General features: G+C 37.8%; 1 protein-coding gene and 1 non-coding gene across 2 annotated transcripts in view; both read left to right on the top strand.

Moving 5' to 3' along the window:
* DDX10 (DEAD-box helicase 10) overlaps positions 1 to 16,466 on the top strand; it is a 318,321-nt gene that overhangs the window by 50,355 nt on the left and 251,500 nt on the right. Inside the window, exons 10-12 of the mRNA XM_027563817.1 lie at positions 9,758 to 9,859; positions 11,487 to 11,574; positions 15,133 to 15,221. Coding sequence (XP_027419618.1) covers positions 9,758 to 9,859; positions 11,487 to 11,574; positions 15,133 to 15,221 — 279 coding nt within the window. The remainder of the gene's footprint in view (positions 1 to 9,757; positions 9,860 to 11,486; positions 11,575 to 15,132; positions 15,222 to 16,466) is intronic.
* LOC113906073 lies at positions 10,205 to 10,330 on the top strand. Its single transcript, XR_003514768.1, has one exon. It is a non-coding gene; the product is annotated as a U6atac minor spliceosomal RNA (small nuclear RNA).

The raw sequence follows: 16,466 nt of genomic DNA, 5'->3' as shown, positions 1-16,466 counted from the left end.
TAGATATAATGGTTGTCTGAATTAAATTTGCCCATTCCTATCCATTTTAGATCACTGATTGCTAAAATGTTGATGTTTAGTTACACTTGGCATTATCCTCTTCACCACTTCCAGTTTGCCTTTATTCGTGGACCTAACAGTCCAGGTTCCTGTGTAATATTATTTTTTATAGCATGGACTTTACTTTCACTACCAGACGCATCCACGTCTGAGTTTTGTTTCTGCCTTGGCCCAGCTGCTTCATTCTTTTTGGAGCTATTTCCCCACTCTTCCTCAGTAGTGTGTTGGACACCTGCCGACCTGGGGACTCATCTTCCAGTGTCATGTCTTTTTGCCTTTTCATACTATTCATGGCATTCTTGAGGCAAGAATACTGAAGTAATTTGCCATGCCCTTCTCCAGTGGACCACGTTTTGTCAGAACTCTCCACCATGACCCGTCCGTCTTGGGTGGCCCTGCACTGCATGGCTCATAGATTCATTGAGTTACACAAGCCTGTGATCCATGTGATCATTTTGGTTAGCTTTCTGTGATTGTGGTTTTCGTTTTGGAGTCTGTGGGATTGTAATTCTTGCTGCTTCTGTCTGCCCTATGATGGATGAGAATAAGAGGCTTGCGCAGGATTCCTGATGGGAGAGACTATTGTGGGGAAAACTGGGTCTTGCTCTGGTGGGCAGCACCGTGCTCAGTAAATTTTCAATGCAGTTGTCTGCTTGCTCCCTCCCTGTTGTTTGACCTGAGGCAACCAGTCCTGGAATCTATAGCCCTATGGTAGGGTTACTGGCTGTCTCCAAAAGGACTTACGCTAGTATTCGCCTCCCTGGGCTTCTGCTGCCAGTCCCCCTGTCCCTGTGCCAGGCCAGTGCCCACCCACACCTCTGCAGTAGCTCCTCAGACACTCCCAGGCGAGTCTGGCTCAGTCTCTTGTGAGGTCACTGCTCTTTCCCCCTGGGTTCTGGTGCACACACGGTTTTGTTTGTGCCCTCCAAGAGTCTCTGTTTCCCCCAGTCCTGTGGAAGTTCTGTAATTATATCCTGCTGTCCTTCAAAGTCAGATTCCCTGGGGATTCCCAGTCCTTTGCCGGATCCTCAGGTTGGAAAGTGATGTGGTGCCTGGAACCTTTGCAACAGTGTGAGAACTTGTGTGGTATCATTGTTCTCCAGTGTGTGGGACACCCACCTGGTGGGTTTGGGATTTAATTGTAATGTGATTGTGCCACTCCTGCTTCTCTTTGCAGCCTCTCCTTTGTGCTTGGACACTGGTATGTTTTTTTGGTGGGTTCCAGCATCCTCCTGTCGATGGTTGTTCAACAGCTAGGTGCGATTTTGGTGTTCTCTTAGCAGATGAGCACAAGTCCTTCTTCCATCTTAGCAACTTTCAAATACAGCGTTCTCCAACCTTTTTGGTAGCAGGAACTGGTTTTGTGAAAGACAGTTTTTCTGCAAACCTGGACAGGGGGTGGGGGTGGTTTTGGGATGATTCTAACACATTATTTTTATTGTGCACTTTTTTTCTATTACTACATCAGCTTCACCTCGGATCACCAGGCATTAGATCCTGGAGGTTGGGGACCCCTACAATGCAGTACTATTAGCTATAGTTGCACTGTTGTATATTAAATCCACATAACTTATTTTACAATTGGAAGTTTGTTCCCCTTTACCCATTTTGTCTATCCCCTGCCCCCTGCCTCTGGCAACCAATAGTCTGTTCTCTGTATCTGTGAGCTTGGTATTTTGTTTGCTTTTAAATTTTACATATAAGTGAGTTCATACACTATTTGTCTTTCTTTGGCATATTTCACTTACTGTTTTTTGAATCTATTTTTGTTCCACCTGCTTCTAACTTATTTTCCATAGTGTTATGCCCTCAAGGTCATTGTTGTTGCAGATGCAAAATTTCATTTTTTTTTTAATGCTGAGTAATATCCCATTGTGAGTGTATACACACACACACACACACACACACACACACACACACACAGGCCTTCCCTGGTGGCTCAGATGGTAAAGAATCTTGCCTGCAATACAGGAGACCTGGGCTTGATCTCTGAGTTGGGAAGATCCCCTGGAGAAGGGAATGGCTACCCACTTTAGTATTCTTGCCTGGAGAGTTCCATGGACAGAGGAGCCTGGTGGACTACAGTCCATGGGGTTGCAAAGAATTGGACACAACTGAGCGACTAACACTGACTATTTAATACACGCACACACCATTTTCTTTATCTGTGTATCCATTGGTGGACACTAAGGTTGTTTCCATATCTTGGCTATTGTAAATAATGCTGCAGTGAACATGGGGGTGCATATATCTTTTTGAGTTAGTATTTTTAAAAAATTTATTTATTTTTAATTGAAGGATAATTGCTTCAGAATATAGGTTTGATTTCTGCCATACATCAACATGAATTAGCCATAGGTTTTTAAATGTCTCCTTCCTCTTGAACCTTCATCCCACCTCCCACCCTTTCCCACCCCTCTAGATTGTTATATGTACCCCAGTGTTCATTGCAGCACCATTTTCTATAACTAGAACATCAAAGCAACCTAAATGTCCTTTGACAGATGAATGGATAAAGAAGCGGTGGTACATATGTACACTGGAATACTACTTAGCCATTAAAAGGAACACATTTGATTCGGTTCTAATGGGGTGGATGAACCTAGAGCGTATTATACAGAGGGAAGTAATTCAGAAAGAGATAAATATCGTGTTTTAGCACAGGTATATGGAATCTAGAAAGATGGTATTGATGAACTTATTTTCCGGGCAGCAGTGGAAATGCAGACATAGAGAACAGATTCTATAGGTTAGTGTTGTTTTTTTTTTGGATAAATACCCAGAAGTGGAATTGCTGGATCGTATGATGGTAGTTTTCTGTAATGACTGCACCAATTTACATTTCCACCAGCAGTGCACAAGGGTTCACTTCTCCACATTCTTGCCAATACTTGTCATTTCCAGTGTTTTGTATAATAGCTATTCTGACAGATGTGAGGTGATATCTTATAGTAGTTTTGATTTACATTTCTCTAAGTACTAGTAATGTTGAGAACCTTTTCATGTACCTGTTGGCCATTTGTATGTCTTCTTTGAAAAAAATGTCTACTCAAGTTCTCTGCCCATTTTTTGAGCTAGATTGTTTGGTTTTTGCTATTGTGAGAGTTTCTTGAACAATTTGGTTGTTATAAACCTTATCAGATATGTGGTTTGCAGATATGTGGTTTGCAGATATGTGGTTCCCATTTAATAGGTTACATTTTTGTTTTGTTGATGGTTTTCTTTTCTCTTGTTTGTTTTTGCTTTTGTTGCCTTTGCAAATGTCAAACCTAGGACCAATGTCAACACTTCATCTTGGCCAGGAGGCCCAGATTATAGTAAGTCCCCTACATATGAATGAGTTCTGTTCTGAAAGCACATTCATAAGTCCAGTTTGTTCGTGAGTCCCTCAAAATTAGCCTAGGTACCCAACTAACGCAATCAGCTATACAGAACTGTACTATAATAGGTTTATATTACATTTCACATGAATAATACATAAGAAAGAAACACAAAAAAGAAAGAAAACGTTTTAAATCCTGTAGTATAGTACCTTGAAAAGCACAGTAGTATGGTATAACAGCTGGTATACTGGGGCTGGCATCAAGTAAACAGGTAAGAAGACTTACTAGCTGGGGAAGGGAGAGGCAGTGGGAGATGGTAGAGCTGAGGGGTCTTCAGCAATAGGAGATGGAGGGCAAGCTGCAATTCCACTCATGCCTGACCTTGATGGCCCAGGTTCTGGTTCCTTGGGGGATTCAGTTCTGTCTTCTTGAAAAATATGATCCAGTGATGTCTGGGTAGTAGCACTTTTTTTTTTTTTGGTCATAGATGACATGGTAACAAAGGATTGCATTCTGAACAACTGCTGCAACCTTTGTGTACTGTTCTACGTTTGAGTCCTGTGCTTCAAAAACTAACAATGTTTCCTCAAATAAAGGAAATGCCCTTGCCATTTCTTGCATTGTAAATCTCTTTGGTCTTCAGTTACTTCTTCCTGTTGTCTCTCTTCATCCTTTCTCTTAGCCTCCAGTTTGCCTTCATTAGTAAGCTCCTTGTGTTCCTCAGCAAGGAACACAGTGAAGATGTCCTCTTGCAAATCTGGCTTGAAATAAAGATACTCTACAGTACTGTACAATAAAATACACTATAAAGTGCAGCCTTTGGTAGAGGATGCCTGCATGTGAGAGTGTGCAGCAGACACATGAACTAACTTTTGTGATTGGATATGCAAACGTATTTTTCACTTTGAAAATTTACAACTAGAAGGTTCAGATTTAGGGAACTTAATGTATTATTTGTTGTTGTTCAGTCAGTCAGTCACGTCTGACTCTTTGCGACCCCATGGACTGCACATGCCAGACATTCCTATCCTTCACCATGTCCCTGGAGTTTGCTCAAACTCATGTCCATTGAGTCGGTGATGCCATCTAACTATGTCATCGTCTGTCGTCTCCTTCTCCTCTTGCTTTTAATCTTTCCCAGCATCAGGGTCTTTTCTAATGAATCGACTCTACGCATCAGGTGGCCAAGTATTGGAGATTCAGCTTCAACATTAGTCCTTGCAGTGAATATTCAGGATTGATTTTCTTTAGGATTGACTGGTTGATCTCCTTGCAGTCCAAGGGACTCTCAAGAGTCTTCTCCAACATCACAGTTCAAAAGCATCAATTCTTCAGCACTCAGCTTTCTTTATAGTCCAACTCTCACATCCATACATGACTGCTGGAAAAACTATAGCTTTGATTGTGTTGACCTTTATTGGCAAAATGATGTCTCTGCTTTTGAATATGCTGTCTAGGTTGGTCATAGCTTTCCTTCCAAGGAGCAAGCGTCTTTTAATTTCATGACTACAGTCACTATCTGCAGTGATTTTGGAGCCCAAGAAAATGAAGTCTGTCACTGTTTCTATTTCCCCATCTGTTTGCCATGAAGTGATGAAACTGGAAGACATGATCTTAGTTTTTTAAGTGTTGAGTTTTAAGCCAGCTTTTTCTTTATCCTCTCACCTTCTTCAGGAGGCCCTTTAAGTTTTTGCTTTCTGCCCTAAGGGTGGTGTCATCTGTATTTCTGAGGTTATTGATAATCTCCCAGCAATATTACTGTACTGGGAGCCAGTAATTTAGAAGCTGCCTCCCACACCTAATATCAAGCTTCACTGATATGTAATTTCAAGTACAACAGTAATCGCAAGGTATAGGTGAAGTGGGAAAAGGTCTGGGACCTCCATCACTCTCCACAGATGCATTCTTGACACATCAGGTTGTGCTCTGGCTCAGATTAACCTCAGAGTCTCTAAGTGATATATAAGGTTTATCACTTACAGATAGACCATTGGTTTAGTTATAAAGCTGACCTCAGAGACCTACCTTTTAAATACATAGACTGTAAACAAACCTAGTATATCATATTGGCATCTCATAGATGAGGCCTCTCATTCTAGCAGATTTACCTTTTTTGTTTCCCAGGAAACTTGTGGTTAGTATGTTTATGAGAAGATTCAACTGTATCCCTTGTTTTTTTGGCCAGGATAGCTTCTTCCCTACCCTCTTCTCCTGTACCCCCACAGTGAACAATGGGTTGTGGCTTACCCATTCACTTCTTAACACATAGCTGGGTGAATATGAATGAAATCATTTAGCCTTTATAGTAGCTTTATGAGAGAAGTCTTTGTACTAGAAAACTGTTTCTCAGAGAACCTGAGGTAAAGATGTATCTTAAGATCACTCATGAAGAATTGTTGCATTTGAACTGTGGTGTTGAGAAGACTCTTGAGAATCCCTTGGACTGCAAGAAGATCCAACCAGTCCATCCTAAAGGAAATCAGTCCTGAATATTCATTGGAAGGACTGATGCTGAAGCTGAAGCTGAAGCTCGAATACTTGGGCCACCTGATGCGAAGAACTGACTCGTTGCAAAAGACCCTGATGCTGGGAAAGATTGAAGGCAGGAGGAGAAGGGGATGACAAAGGATGAGATGGTTGGATGGCATCACTGACTCAATGGACATGAGTTTGAGTAAACTCTGGGGTTTACTCAAATGGAGTTTGCAAAGAATCGGACACGACTGAGTGACTAAACTGAACTGAACTGAAGATCACTCTGGGAGTACTGTGACTGGGATTTATACTTGGGTCTTACTGACTCTACAACTCATGGTCTTCCCAGTGTGCCCCAAACTAGCTGTTTGCATTTAATAAAGTCTAGTGGCACCCCACTCCAGTACTCTTGCCTGGAAAATCCCATAGAGCCTGGTGGGCTGCAGTCCACGGGGTCACCATTCTGCCCTCCTGTTTCCTATTCTAACTACCTAACAAGGATAAACTTAAATATATGAATTTACCTTCTTTATTTGGACTGTGAGAGACCAATATCCCATAGTTGATTGAACACTATCCTTACAAGTCAAGAAATTTAGGTATAGATACAGCTGTGTCACCTGATAGCTGTGCACCCTTGGACCTTATGTTATCAACATCTCAGTTTCTTTTCTTTGGAATGGGATTAATCATATCTCTTAGGTTCCTGAAAGTATAATTTTCAGTAGTATCAGTACCACTTTTATGAGTTTTCATTTTCTTTTTAATTAATTAAAACTTTTGTCTTTTTTTTTTTTTTCTTTTCTGGGGACAGAGTTGACAGTTTAATGAACTCCATAAATTCTTATACTTAAGAATTATATTACTTAAACTTATATCAGTTTGCTGGAAGCTTTCCATGCAAGGCATGTTAGCTTGGGGTCTTTCCAGTTAATTTTTGGTGAACCTCATTTGTCAAACTGTTGAGCATATGTGGTTATACCTGTTATATTTCTAAGATCTTAGGCTGCAGGATATTGTCCAGTCTTTTTTTTTTTTTTTCCTTTTTGAATCTAGTGTAGGGTCTTTAGATACTCTGTGACTCAGAGATACCCTTTTTCCTGGAATAAGCTCTCCTTTGTACCACATTGTGCAGGAGGAGCAGTTGAACTCTGATTCTTATCCTGCCTGTCTGCATCTGCATGGCTGAATGTACTGTTTTCCCTCAGTGACAGGAACTCCTGGGGCTTGTTGCCACAGGTAAGGCCTAAGGAGGATAGAAGCAGACACAGGGAGGGGACAAAAAAGAGAAGCGCTATGGAATATAGCAGAGTGTGACCAACAGTGGCCCCCATTTCTACACCTCTTGATCATCCTTATATTGTGAACAGTGACTAGTATATTGATACTAGAATTTAGATCCTGAAGGAATAAAGATCATATAATTCCAACTGTAATTTATAATTAAGAAAATACAATATGTAGAGATAAAATGACTCATTATTCAAGATTATACAGCTAGTGAATAGTAGGGCTGGGACTTGAAATCAGCTCTCTTGGCTCCAAATTCAGTATTTCATCTGCTAGTGCAACTTCTAGTGGTTTGTTTGCATTTTTTTCACCAAATATTTAGTGACCAGCTTTTAGGTACATATGGTGTATGTTAGATATGAAAGGCAAATTCATACTGTCAGTTTAATCATCAAGAGAATACACTAATATTCGTAGTACTCAGATATGTGTTAAATGAGTTAAAATTATATAATAAATGTAGATTTTAAAAAATATTTGAATTTTTTGTTTTTTACTTGTTTTCCTTGTAGTGTGTAGAGGTTAAGTTTCCTGATATCAGGTAATCATGATCAGTCTATTGAGGCTTCTACTTTGTGGAGGAAATCCTGGTAGAGTTGAAAAAAAATATTGAATTGAAAGCTTAAAGTCTCCAATATGTAGTCATCAGCTGCTTATTTATTTGGGCCAACTTCTTGGCCTTTCAGGAACTTTTTATTTGCTTCCTCTGTTAGTTGCTTGTCTTTAAGTTTGGCAAGTCAGTGTAAAATGAAGCTCATCATAAATTCTGAAGAGTTAAAAGTAACATGGTACTAACACTGATGATAAAAATGAGATTTTTTGTTGTATTTCAGACGCAGGGCTTTTTTGTGTGTGTGTGTGTGTGCCTACAATGTTTCTTAAAATATCTAAATATATAGAATTTTAAAATGTAGGTCTTATGAAGAACATTTATTTCTCTTTATGCATATATTTAGCTTTGGGCCTTGGATATTGCTTCAGAAATAAAAAAACTAGCTCATGGGTAAATAGGATTATTCTTATAAGCATTTTTTAAAAAGAGGGAAATGTTCTTATGCTTTTTTAAAAGCGCTTTTCTTTTTGAAATAAAAGCTTACTGGAAAATTTTAGGTGTTGGTATGTGGGAGATAATTTGTGTCTTACATTATTACTGGGAAAAGATGTGTGTGATGTAAAACAGCCAGTGATAATCTTTATTAAAAGATACTTGCTTTGGAAAAAAAAAAAAAAAAGATACTTGCTTTGTGGGATTTGACTTTGGACTTGTTTTTCTTTGGGAATCTTTTTCTTCTAAATTTCAGTGTTGTAATCCGCCTTAACCTTACGCTTTCATGTGTGTATTCTGTTAGGTATAGTTTCAAACATTTGGATATGGCCCCTTTGTGACTTTACTCATGACTCATCCTCCAAGATTATCCCTGAATGCATGAATGGGTAGATAAGATAGATGTAGATGGTTAGACTTATTATTTTTGCTTATGAGTCAGTCTGAAGATTGAGATCTTCTTTGGATGCCTTTTTGATATTCTTGAGATTTCTCTTTACCCCTTTTGCTGCATCTCTGGCCTAGACTTTGGGAGCCTTTTTACATCCTCTCTCCATCTCTGAATTTGCATATAGAATGTTAAAAGAATTTCTTATCCTTCAGCTTTTTTAAAAATGCTATCTTTATCCTATCTTTAGTTTACTCTTGTGTTTATTTCCTGGTTCCCACTCCTTTGTTCATGCCATTCTTCCTCTTCGGATTATTGTAGCCTTTCCCTTTCTATGTGATTTCCCTGGTGGCTCAGACGGTAAACCGTCTTCTACAATGCAGGAGACCTGGGTTTGATCTCTGGGTGGGGAAGATCTCCTGGAGAAGGAAATGCAACCCACTCCAGTATTCTTGCCTGGAAAATCCCATGGACGGAGGAGCCTGGTAGGCTACAGTCCATGGGGTCGAAAAGAGTCGGACAGGACTAAGCGACTTCACTTCACTTCACTTCACTTCCCTTTCTACACATTTTTTAGGCCCACCTCAAATTTCATTTGCTGTGACATACATATTTCTCTTCTTCTTTGGCTACCCTTGAGTGTCTTCCTTTCACTTCTGAGTTCTTGGCTTTTATTGCCAGTGGCTGTCCTTTCACACTTACTGCTCTACCATTCTGGGGCTGTTGTTTGAATCTCTTGCTTTTGTGTGTGTTTGTCTTTTCTGGTAACCATATTGTTAGATCACTGAAGACAGGGATATTCATCTTGTTTTTGTTCTTCCCAGTTTATACCTGGCACAGAGTGTCTCAGTAAATAGTTTATTTGATTAACTATAAAAATTTATTTTCCCCTCATATTTATAACACGAACCCTTAAGAGAATGTTTTGAGATTATCTTTTTTGTGTGTCTTTATTAGGAGTTGTACAAAATCACTAGGAGGTGTAAGTAGTGATGAATATTTGAAAAAGGTGTTCCAAGAGGCCCTAGTTTTCTGTTGTCACAGATGTTAAAGAACATGGTATTCCTAATACTTACTAATTTGGTGAACTTGCTTTCTTGTTACCTATTCATCAAGCTGTTAAAATGTAAAATGCAGATTGCATTAATGTGAAAGAGATTTTCTTTTTTTGTTTAGGTACAAAGAGGATGGTGAAGCTTTATTAATTTTGCTTCCCTCAGAAGAAAAAGGGATGGTACAGCAGCTTCTTCAGAAGAAAGTGCCTGTGAAGGAAATCAAGTAAGAATGACTTGCTGTCTTGATGTTATTGTTAGAAAAATGAAGTCATGAAATTACTGTGCCTAATTATGTCCACCTAATTCCCTCCTCCCTGTAATCTTTTCTGCTTTCGGATTTTGGACTTTTTGTTTGTTTTAACAACTCTTTTAGAAAATGGTCAGAGGATAATACAAGATGAAAAACAGACCTTGTTGGCATCAGGAGGCATTGATGGTTGAAAAGATTAAACCTCTTGGATGAACTTATTTTTAGGATTGTTTGTCCTTTTCAGAGGATTGTGCTCTCCTGTCATTGAAGATGTTTAGATTGAGTATCAGTAGATTTGGTTGTAGGCTCATTTATATTGTTTTATATGAAAGGAGAGAAGGTTAGCACTCCCCTTGACTAGGATGGAAGAACCTCTCAGGCCTGACAACACGCATACAGTTAAAGCATTGCCACCTACTTCATCTCATCTAACCACTGTTTTTTGGGGGGGCTTCTCTGATAGCTCAGTTGGTAAAGAATCCGCCTGCAATGCAGGAGACCTTGGTTCGATTCCTGGGTCAGGAAGATCCCCTGGAGAAGGGAAAGGCTACCCACTCCAGTATTCTGGCCTGGAGATTTCCATGGACTGTCCATGGGGTTGCAAAGAGTCGGACACTACTGAGTGACTTTCACTTTCACTTATATTGGGGCCCTTGAAACACTGACTTGATGGACATGAGTTTGAGTGAACTCTGGGGGTTGGTGATGGACAGGGAGGCCTGGAGTGCTGCAATTCATGGGGTCGCAAAGAGTTGGACACAACTGAGCAACTGAACTGAACTGAACTGAAACACCCTGGCTTTATTTGTAGGAAAGTAGGTTAGATTTGGTGGAGGAGTGGGTAAGGGTTTAGGTAAAACAAAGTTGGGTGTGAGCTCTGTAATTGTTGAGACTGAGTTAAGGTTTTTATGTATATGTATTTTGATATTTTCTGTAATTAAAGAAAAACCTCATCTGCTACCACCTATCACCACTGCAACTTTTCGGAACAAAATTGTTGAGAAAACAAAATTGTTTAGAAAACAAGTGGGATTTCCTTTGTGAAATATAGAATAGATGCTTGTAAGAATTTCATTTTTTTCCCATAATTTTCATTCTAAATCTGGATAAATTTAAGTAACAATTCTGTTATATTATGCCTAATTTCCAGATAAGGAAAACAATGTTTATATCCTTGACTACTTGTTTATTATTTGAATTTGATTTTTTTGATATTTGACTGAAATGGAAATCTTATAAAAAATGAACATTTTCTTTTATTTGTTCCGTTTCATTGATGATCCACCTCCCAGGACGGACTACTTTCTATCTTTAAAGATTTAAGAGGAACATTGCTAATTGTGGTGTTAACCTAATCTTTCACTCAGCATAGGTTGTTTAGAGAAAATGTCTGATTTTATTTTATTTACTTTTTCTGCATTATTTGAAATATACAGAGTCAACTTTAGGTCTAGTGTAATTTCGATCTAATCTGGGTCATAGATGAGAAAAGATGTTACGGATTTTAAAAATACTGAGGAAAATAGAAAATAATGTATACTATTTTCAGCTTCTAAAATCAAGATGTCTTAGTTTAACTTTTATCTTTTTGTTATAAAAGAATCAATCCAGAAAAACTTATAGATGTTCAGAAAAAATTGGAATCATTTTTAGCTCAAGATCAAGATTTAAAAGAAAGAGCTCAAAGGGTAAGTTATTTTTGAATTGGATACCTTCCTTGGACTAGAGCATGTAATAAAGTTCAATTGTATCATTTTCTGCTACTTCAGATATTCAGGTAGTATACTTTTAAGATAGCTTTACCTTATTCTTTAACTTTGAAAAAGTTACATATTTCTGTAAAAAAATTTTTCTTTGGCCATGCCACGTGACATGCCGCATCTTAGTTCTCCAACCAGGGATTGAACTTGTGCCCCTTGTGGTGGAAGCTCACAGTCTTAACCACTGACTGCCAGGGAAGTCCAAAAATTATATATTCCTTATAGTAACTTGGAAAAATGTCTATTACTTGTCCATAATTTTGCCAGACATATAGAAAATCTGCTTAATGATTATTAAGTATACAAGATAACTTAATAAAGATATCAATTTGGTTTCTTCAGTAAAGTTGTTATTAACTTCTCACTGTACTCTATTGACTGTAAAATTAATGTTAGGTTAAATTTCCAGAAAGCATAGCATTCTTGCTAAATTGTCTTTAGAAATGAGGTTTTAATCTATAAATGTGACGTAATGTTCCCAAACTGCTTTTTTGGACTTATAAGTCCTCTTGATTAGCAAATACCCAAGGAAATGTCACTTTTAGTAATACGTATTTTTTTTGTTCTTAGAGTGCTCAGCAGTAGATTCTTTAGAAAAGGAAGATGTGAAATTATTTTGCATTGTGCTTACAGCGGTTTAGTATTTGAATTGACAAATATTTGAATCCCTGTTATGAAACTCTTCATTTTCAGCACTCTGTTACTAACTAACTAAAATATTTTAGTTACGAGATCTACATAGGAAATCTATATCTGCATTTCCCGTAACACATCAACAATGAGTTAGATAGTAGGGATTCAGAGATTTGGAAGAAGAAAATAAAGAGGAGGTATGGAAAGGCCATCCAGAGTAGATAGAAGAGCCTGAGCAGAAAAAGTCAGGAGTTAGTCTTTTGGGTTAATGGTTTTGAAATTGGATAATCAAAGCAAAGAAGTTTTATTTAAAGAGAAGATCTTACACTTAAAAAGTTAACTTGGGTTATTTTTTTATCAAATTATTTATCACTATGCTCATGATGATAAGCAGTCCATGGGGTTATGAGGAGTCAGACACGACTGAGCAACTTCCCTTTCACTTTTCACTTTTCATACATTGGAGGAGGAAATGGCAACCCACTCCAGTGTTCTTGCCTGGAGAATCCCAGGGACGGGGGACCCTGGTGGGCTGCTGTCTGTGGGGTCACACAGAATCAGACATGACTGAAGTGACTTAGCAGCAGCGGCATGCTTATGATGAAAGTTAAATTCAGATGCTTAGTATGTGATCTGAATTAACTTTCATCATAAGCATAGTGATAAATAATTTGATAAAAAAATAACCCAAGTTAACTTTTTAAGTGTAAGATCTTCTTGCTTAGTATGTGATTGGAGAAGGCAATGGCACCCTACTCCAGTACTCTTGCCTGGAAAATCCCAAGGACGGAGGAGCCTGGTAGGCTGCAGTCCGTGGGGTCGCTTAGAGTCGGACACGACTGAGCGACTTCACTTTGACTTTTCACTTTCATGCACTGGAGAAGGAAATGGCAACCCATTCCGGTATTCTTGCCTAGAGAATTCCAGGGATGGGGGAGCCTGGTGGGCTGCCGTCTATGGGGTCGCACAGGGTCGGACACGACTGAAGTGACTTAGCAGCAGCAGCAGCAGTATGTGATAGGCCCTTAGCCATGGCATGGCCCTATATGACAGTTGGATGTGTATTATTATTTAATCTTCCCAACAACCTGTGAGGTAGGTGATAATTGATTTGATTTTGTAGATGGGAAAACAGGAGCTTGAGAAAATTAAAAATTGTCCAGGGTGATGTATCTATTAAGTGATAGACCTAAGATTTAAATCCAGGTCTGACTTTCTTCAGAACTTCCATGATACATCAGGAGAAATTAATTCTAAAATATGAGAAAAACATGAAATTCATTCTAAAATATATAAATAAAACATATTCAAACTTATGTAAGCTCACTTTACCTGAAATCTAATGAAAATAGTCTTTAAACAGATTATTTTTCTTAAAATGTTTGGGCATATATTTGGGCATGAAAACATTTATGTGCATGTTTTATCTAGCAGCATACTTTAAACTTGGAGGTAAATCTTGTAGAAGCTTTGGAAATAGTATGCACAATTTGAAAATAGTGTACGTGAATTCTGATGTTGTGACTTACTGCATACCTGGCTCATTCAGTTACGAATCAGGAAATATGAAAAACTGGAAGGATGCTGTTTCAGTGGTTTCTGCATACAGCAAATGAGCCTTCTAGAACAAGATCATAGAAAAGCACATTGAAATAAATGATGTGATTTATTGGATGTCATGCATGGTTTAGCAGAATGGCTAACTGTTGGCAGCTGCAGCAAGCTATCTGATTTCATAGAAGTGATTTTCTAGCTTTTGATTATAATCTGGATAGAACAAAAACGATAAGCAACTGGGGTGATTTCTTGTGGGTGATTGTAGGTGGAAAATTGTCCTTGAATTATTCATTTTAATGCCTATGGAGACAGGGAAAATGGTTTGGAGACTAGTGTAAATGGTTTGAAGAAAGGATTAGTGTAAAGTTAGAAAAAATGTGAAGTTTAGGAAATATAGAAATGGGAATTAAATATAGTTTACAAAGCTTAATTTTAAAATAAAAAAATAAAACTTCTGCTTTGCTGTTTGTTTTTCACCATCTTTGCTGTTTGTTTTTCAGACTGACAGCATTTAGGACCATGTTTACCTTTTAGTTTGCAATGGTTCTTGGCATAAAGATAGTTTACTTTTTTTTAAAACACAGAAGAAAATATTGCAAGTTAATGACAAACTACTTGAAATTATAATGATGAATTACTTGAAATTTCAGTAAATAATTTATTAAAGTTTATAAAAAAGTTTATTCCTAAACTTTTCCTGTTATGATTTTATTAAGCTTAGGTACAGTAAAATTTTATTTTGTTGTACTAGTTTTATTACAAGGATGTTTTCCAGTAATAATTATTATGAATAACTGATATTCATTGATATTTAATATATTTCAGAAGAAATGCTCAAGTAGTCTACATGCATTTTTCTCATTTAGTTCTCATTACACTCAAAGTAGAAGGTACTTTTATATTATCTTGATAGATGAGGAAACTGACAGAGAAATAATAAACTTGCTCAGCTTGTAAGATGTGGAACTCAGATTTCAACTGTTATTCCAAAACCTATATTTTTTCCCATTAATGTACCTGAATGATTTTAACTTACAGAATAGCTTTTTGAGAAGTTTATATTTTATGTTCAGTTGGCTTGATGAAACCAAATTTTATAGTCTTTTCTCAGATTACAATTCTAAAAAGGTAGATTTTTTTTTGTTTGTTTTTATGGAATGGAGATATACTCAGCTGTTTTTAAGAGTTTTCACTACTGTTGAATTTATTCCTTTGATTACTTTCTTTTATCTCAGTTAAAATTCATTTTCCATTTCTGACTGTTATGTCATATACCTCACCCTTTTTTGTTTACAGTGTTTCATCTCCTATATACGTTCAGTGTATCTGATGAAGGATAAAGAAATTTTTGATGTGAGCAAGTTACCTATATCTGATTATGCCCTGTAAGTATTCCTATTATAATTTTGATTGTGAGTCCTCAGAGTTAGAGGGAATTCGTTTGAAACCTGCTTCTGAGAATCCTAGTTTAAACCTCTTTATGTTACCTTGAAAGAATCTGTTGAAGATTTGCAGAGAAAGACTGTATAAGCTGTAGGAAACTTGTTGACTGTTCAGTTCAGTCAGAAAGAAATTTCTTGTTTGTGAATATAAATTCCTAAAAGGCTGGCAATTTCCTGTAGTTTGGTCTTAAAGGAGATGGAGAGCAGTTGACCAGCATTCTTTGAAATCTTGAGGTGTCTTGTTTTCTAAAAAGCTGACCTGGTTTCCCACACACGGTTCTTTTTATGCTTTGGATGCAGGTCTCTTCGTTGGTTCTTCCCTTCTTTTAGATTGGTATCCCATGCTGCTTGTTGCCTGGGTATTCTTTGTGTCTTGGTGTTTCTTACAGGTGCTCACAGTTACCATGGTAAAAGGTCTGTCTTTAGTAATTGCAATTGCTGTTATACGAAAATGGAACTCTTGGTCCTGTTTTGGCTAGTATATGAAGGATATTTTTCCCCTCATCTTTTCAGGAGCGTCCATTTTTCAGTGGGGTTCTACCTGTGGGAAAAGCAGTGACAAAATCCTAGAGAAGCGCCCTTGGGGTTACTCGTACTTTGAATGTCAGCTTGAAATCCAATCTGGGATGAAATATGTACTTTCACAGCAAAGTCTGTGTATTTGGCCTGCTTTTCAGGAATTCGAGTGCCTTTACCTTTAAGTTAGGTCTAATAAAAGCTTGTATCTGGGTGAGCTGCTATTTTCTGTTCTTCATGTTAGATTGCAAGTTCAGTATAACAGGTAATTTGTCAGTTATAACATTTTAGAACCACTTAATTTGCAAGATAACAAAGTAAGGTCACTGACTTTTTGTTTAGGTAATGGATAGCAAATCAGATGCCATGGAAACGTGCTTTTCTTATCTCTTTACTAAGTTACTAATTTTAAAATTTCTGAATATGATTCATGGTTTAGATTATTAGCTGAGTTTTTGTGGTTTATGACATTCTATCCTGGTTTTCTCTTTGACATAGCTGAGATATTAACAAACAGGAGAGACACGGGTCTTTAATGCTTCCCTCCTCCGGGGAACTTTCCTGACCCAGGGATTGAACCCACACCTCTTAAGTCTCCTGCACTGGCAGGCAGTTCTTTACCACTAGTGCCACCTGGGAAACCTGGTGCAGCTTAAGCTGGTGTTTTAATTT

Source organism: Bos indicus x Bos taurus, chromosome 15 (genome assembly GCF_003369695.1).
Source record: "Bos indicus x Bos taurus breed Angus x Brahman F1 hybrid chromosome 15, Bos_hybrid_MaternalHap_v2.0, whole genome shotgun sequence".
Lineage (NCBI taxonomy): Eukaryota > Metazoa > Chordata > Mammalia > Artiodactyla > Bovidae > Bos > Bos indicus x Bos taurus.
This window is presented reverse-complemented; position numbering and strand designations above follow the sequence as displayed.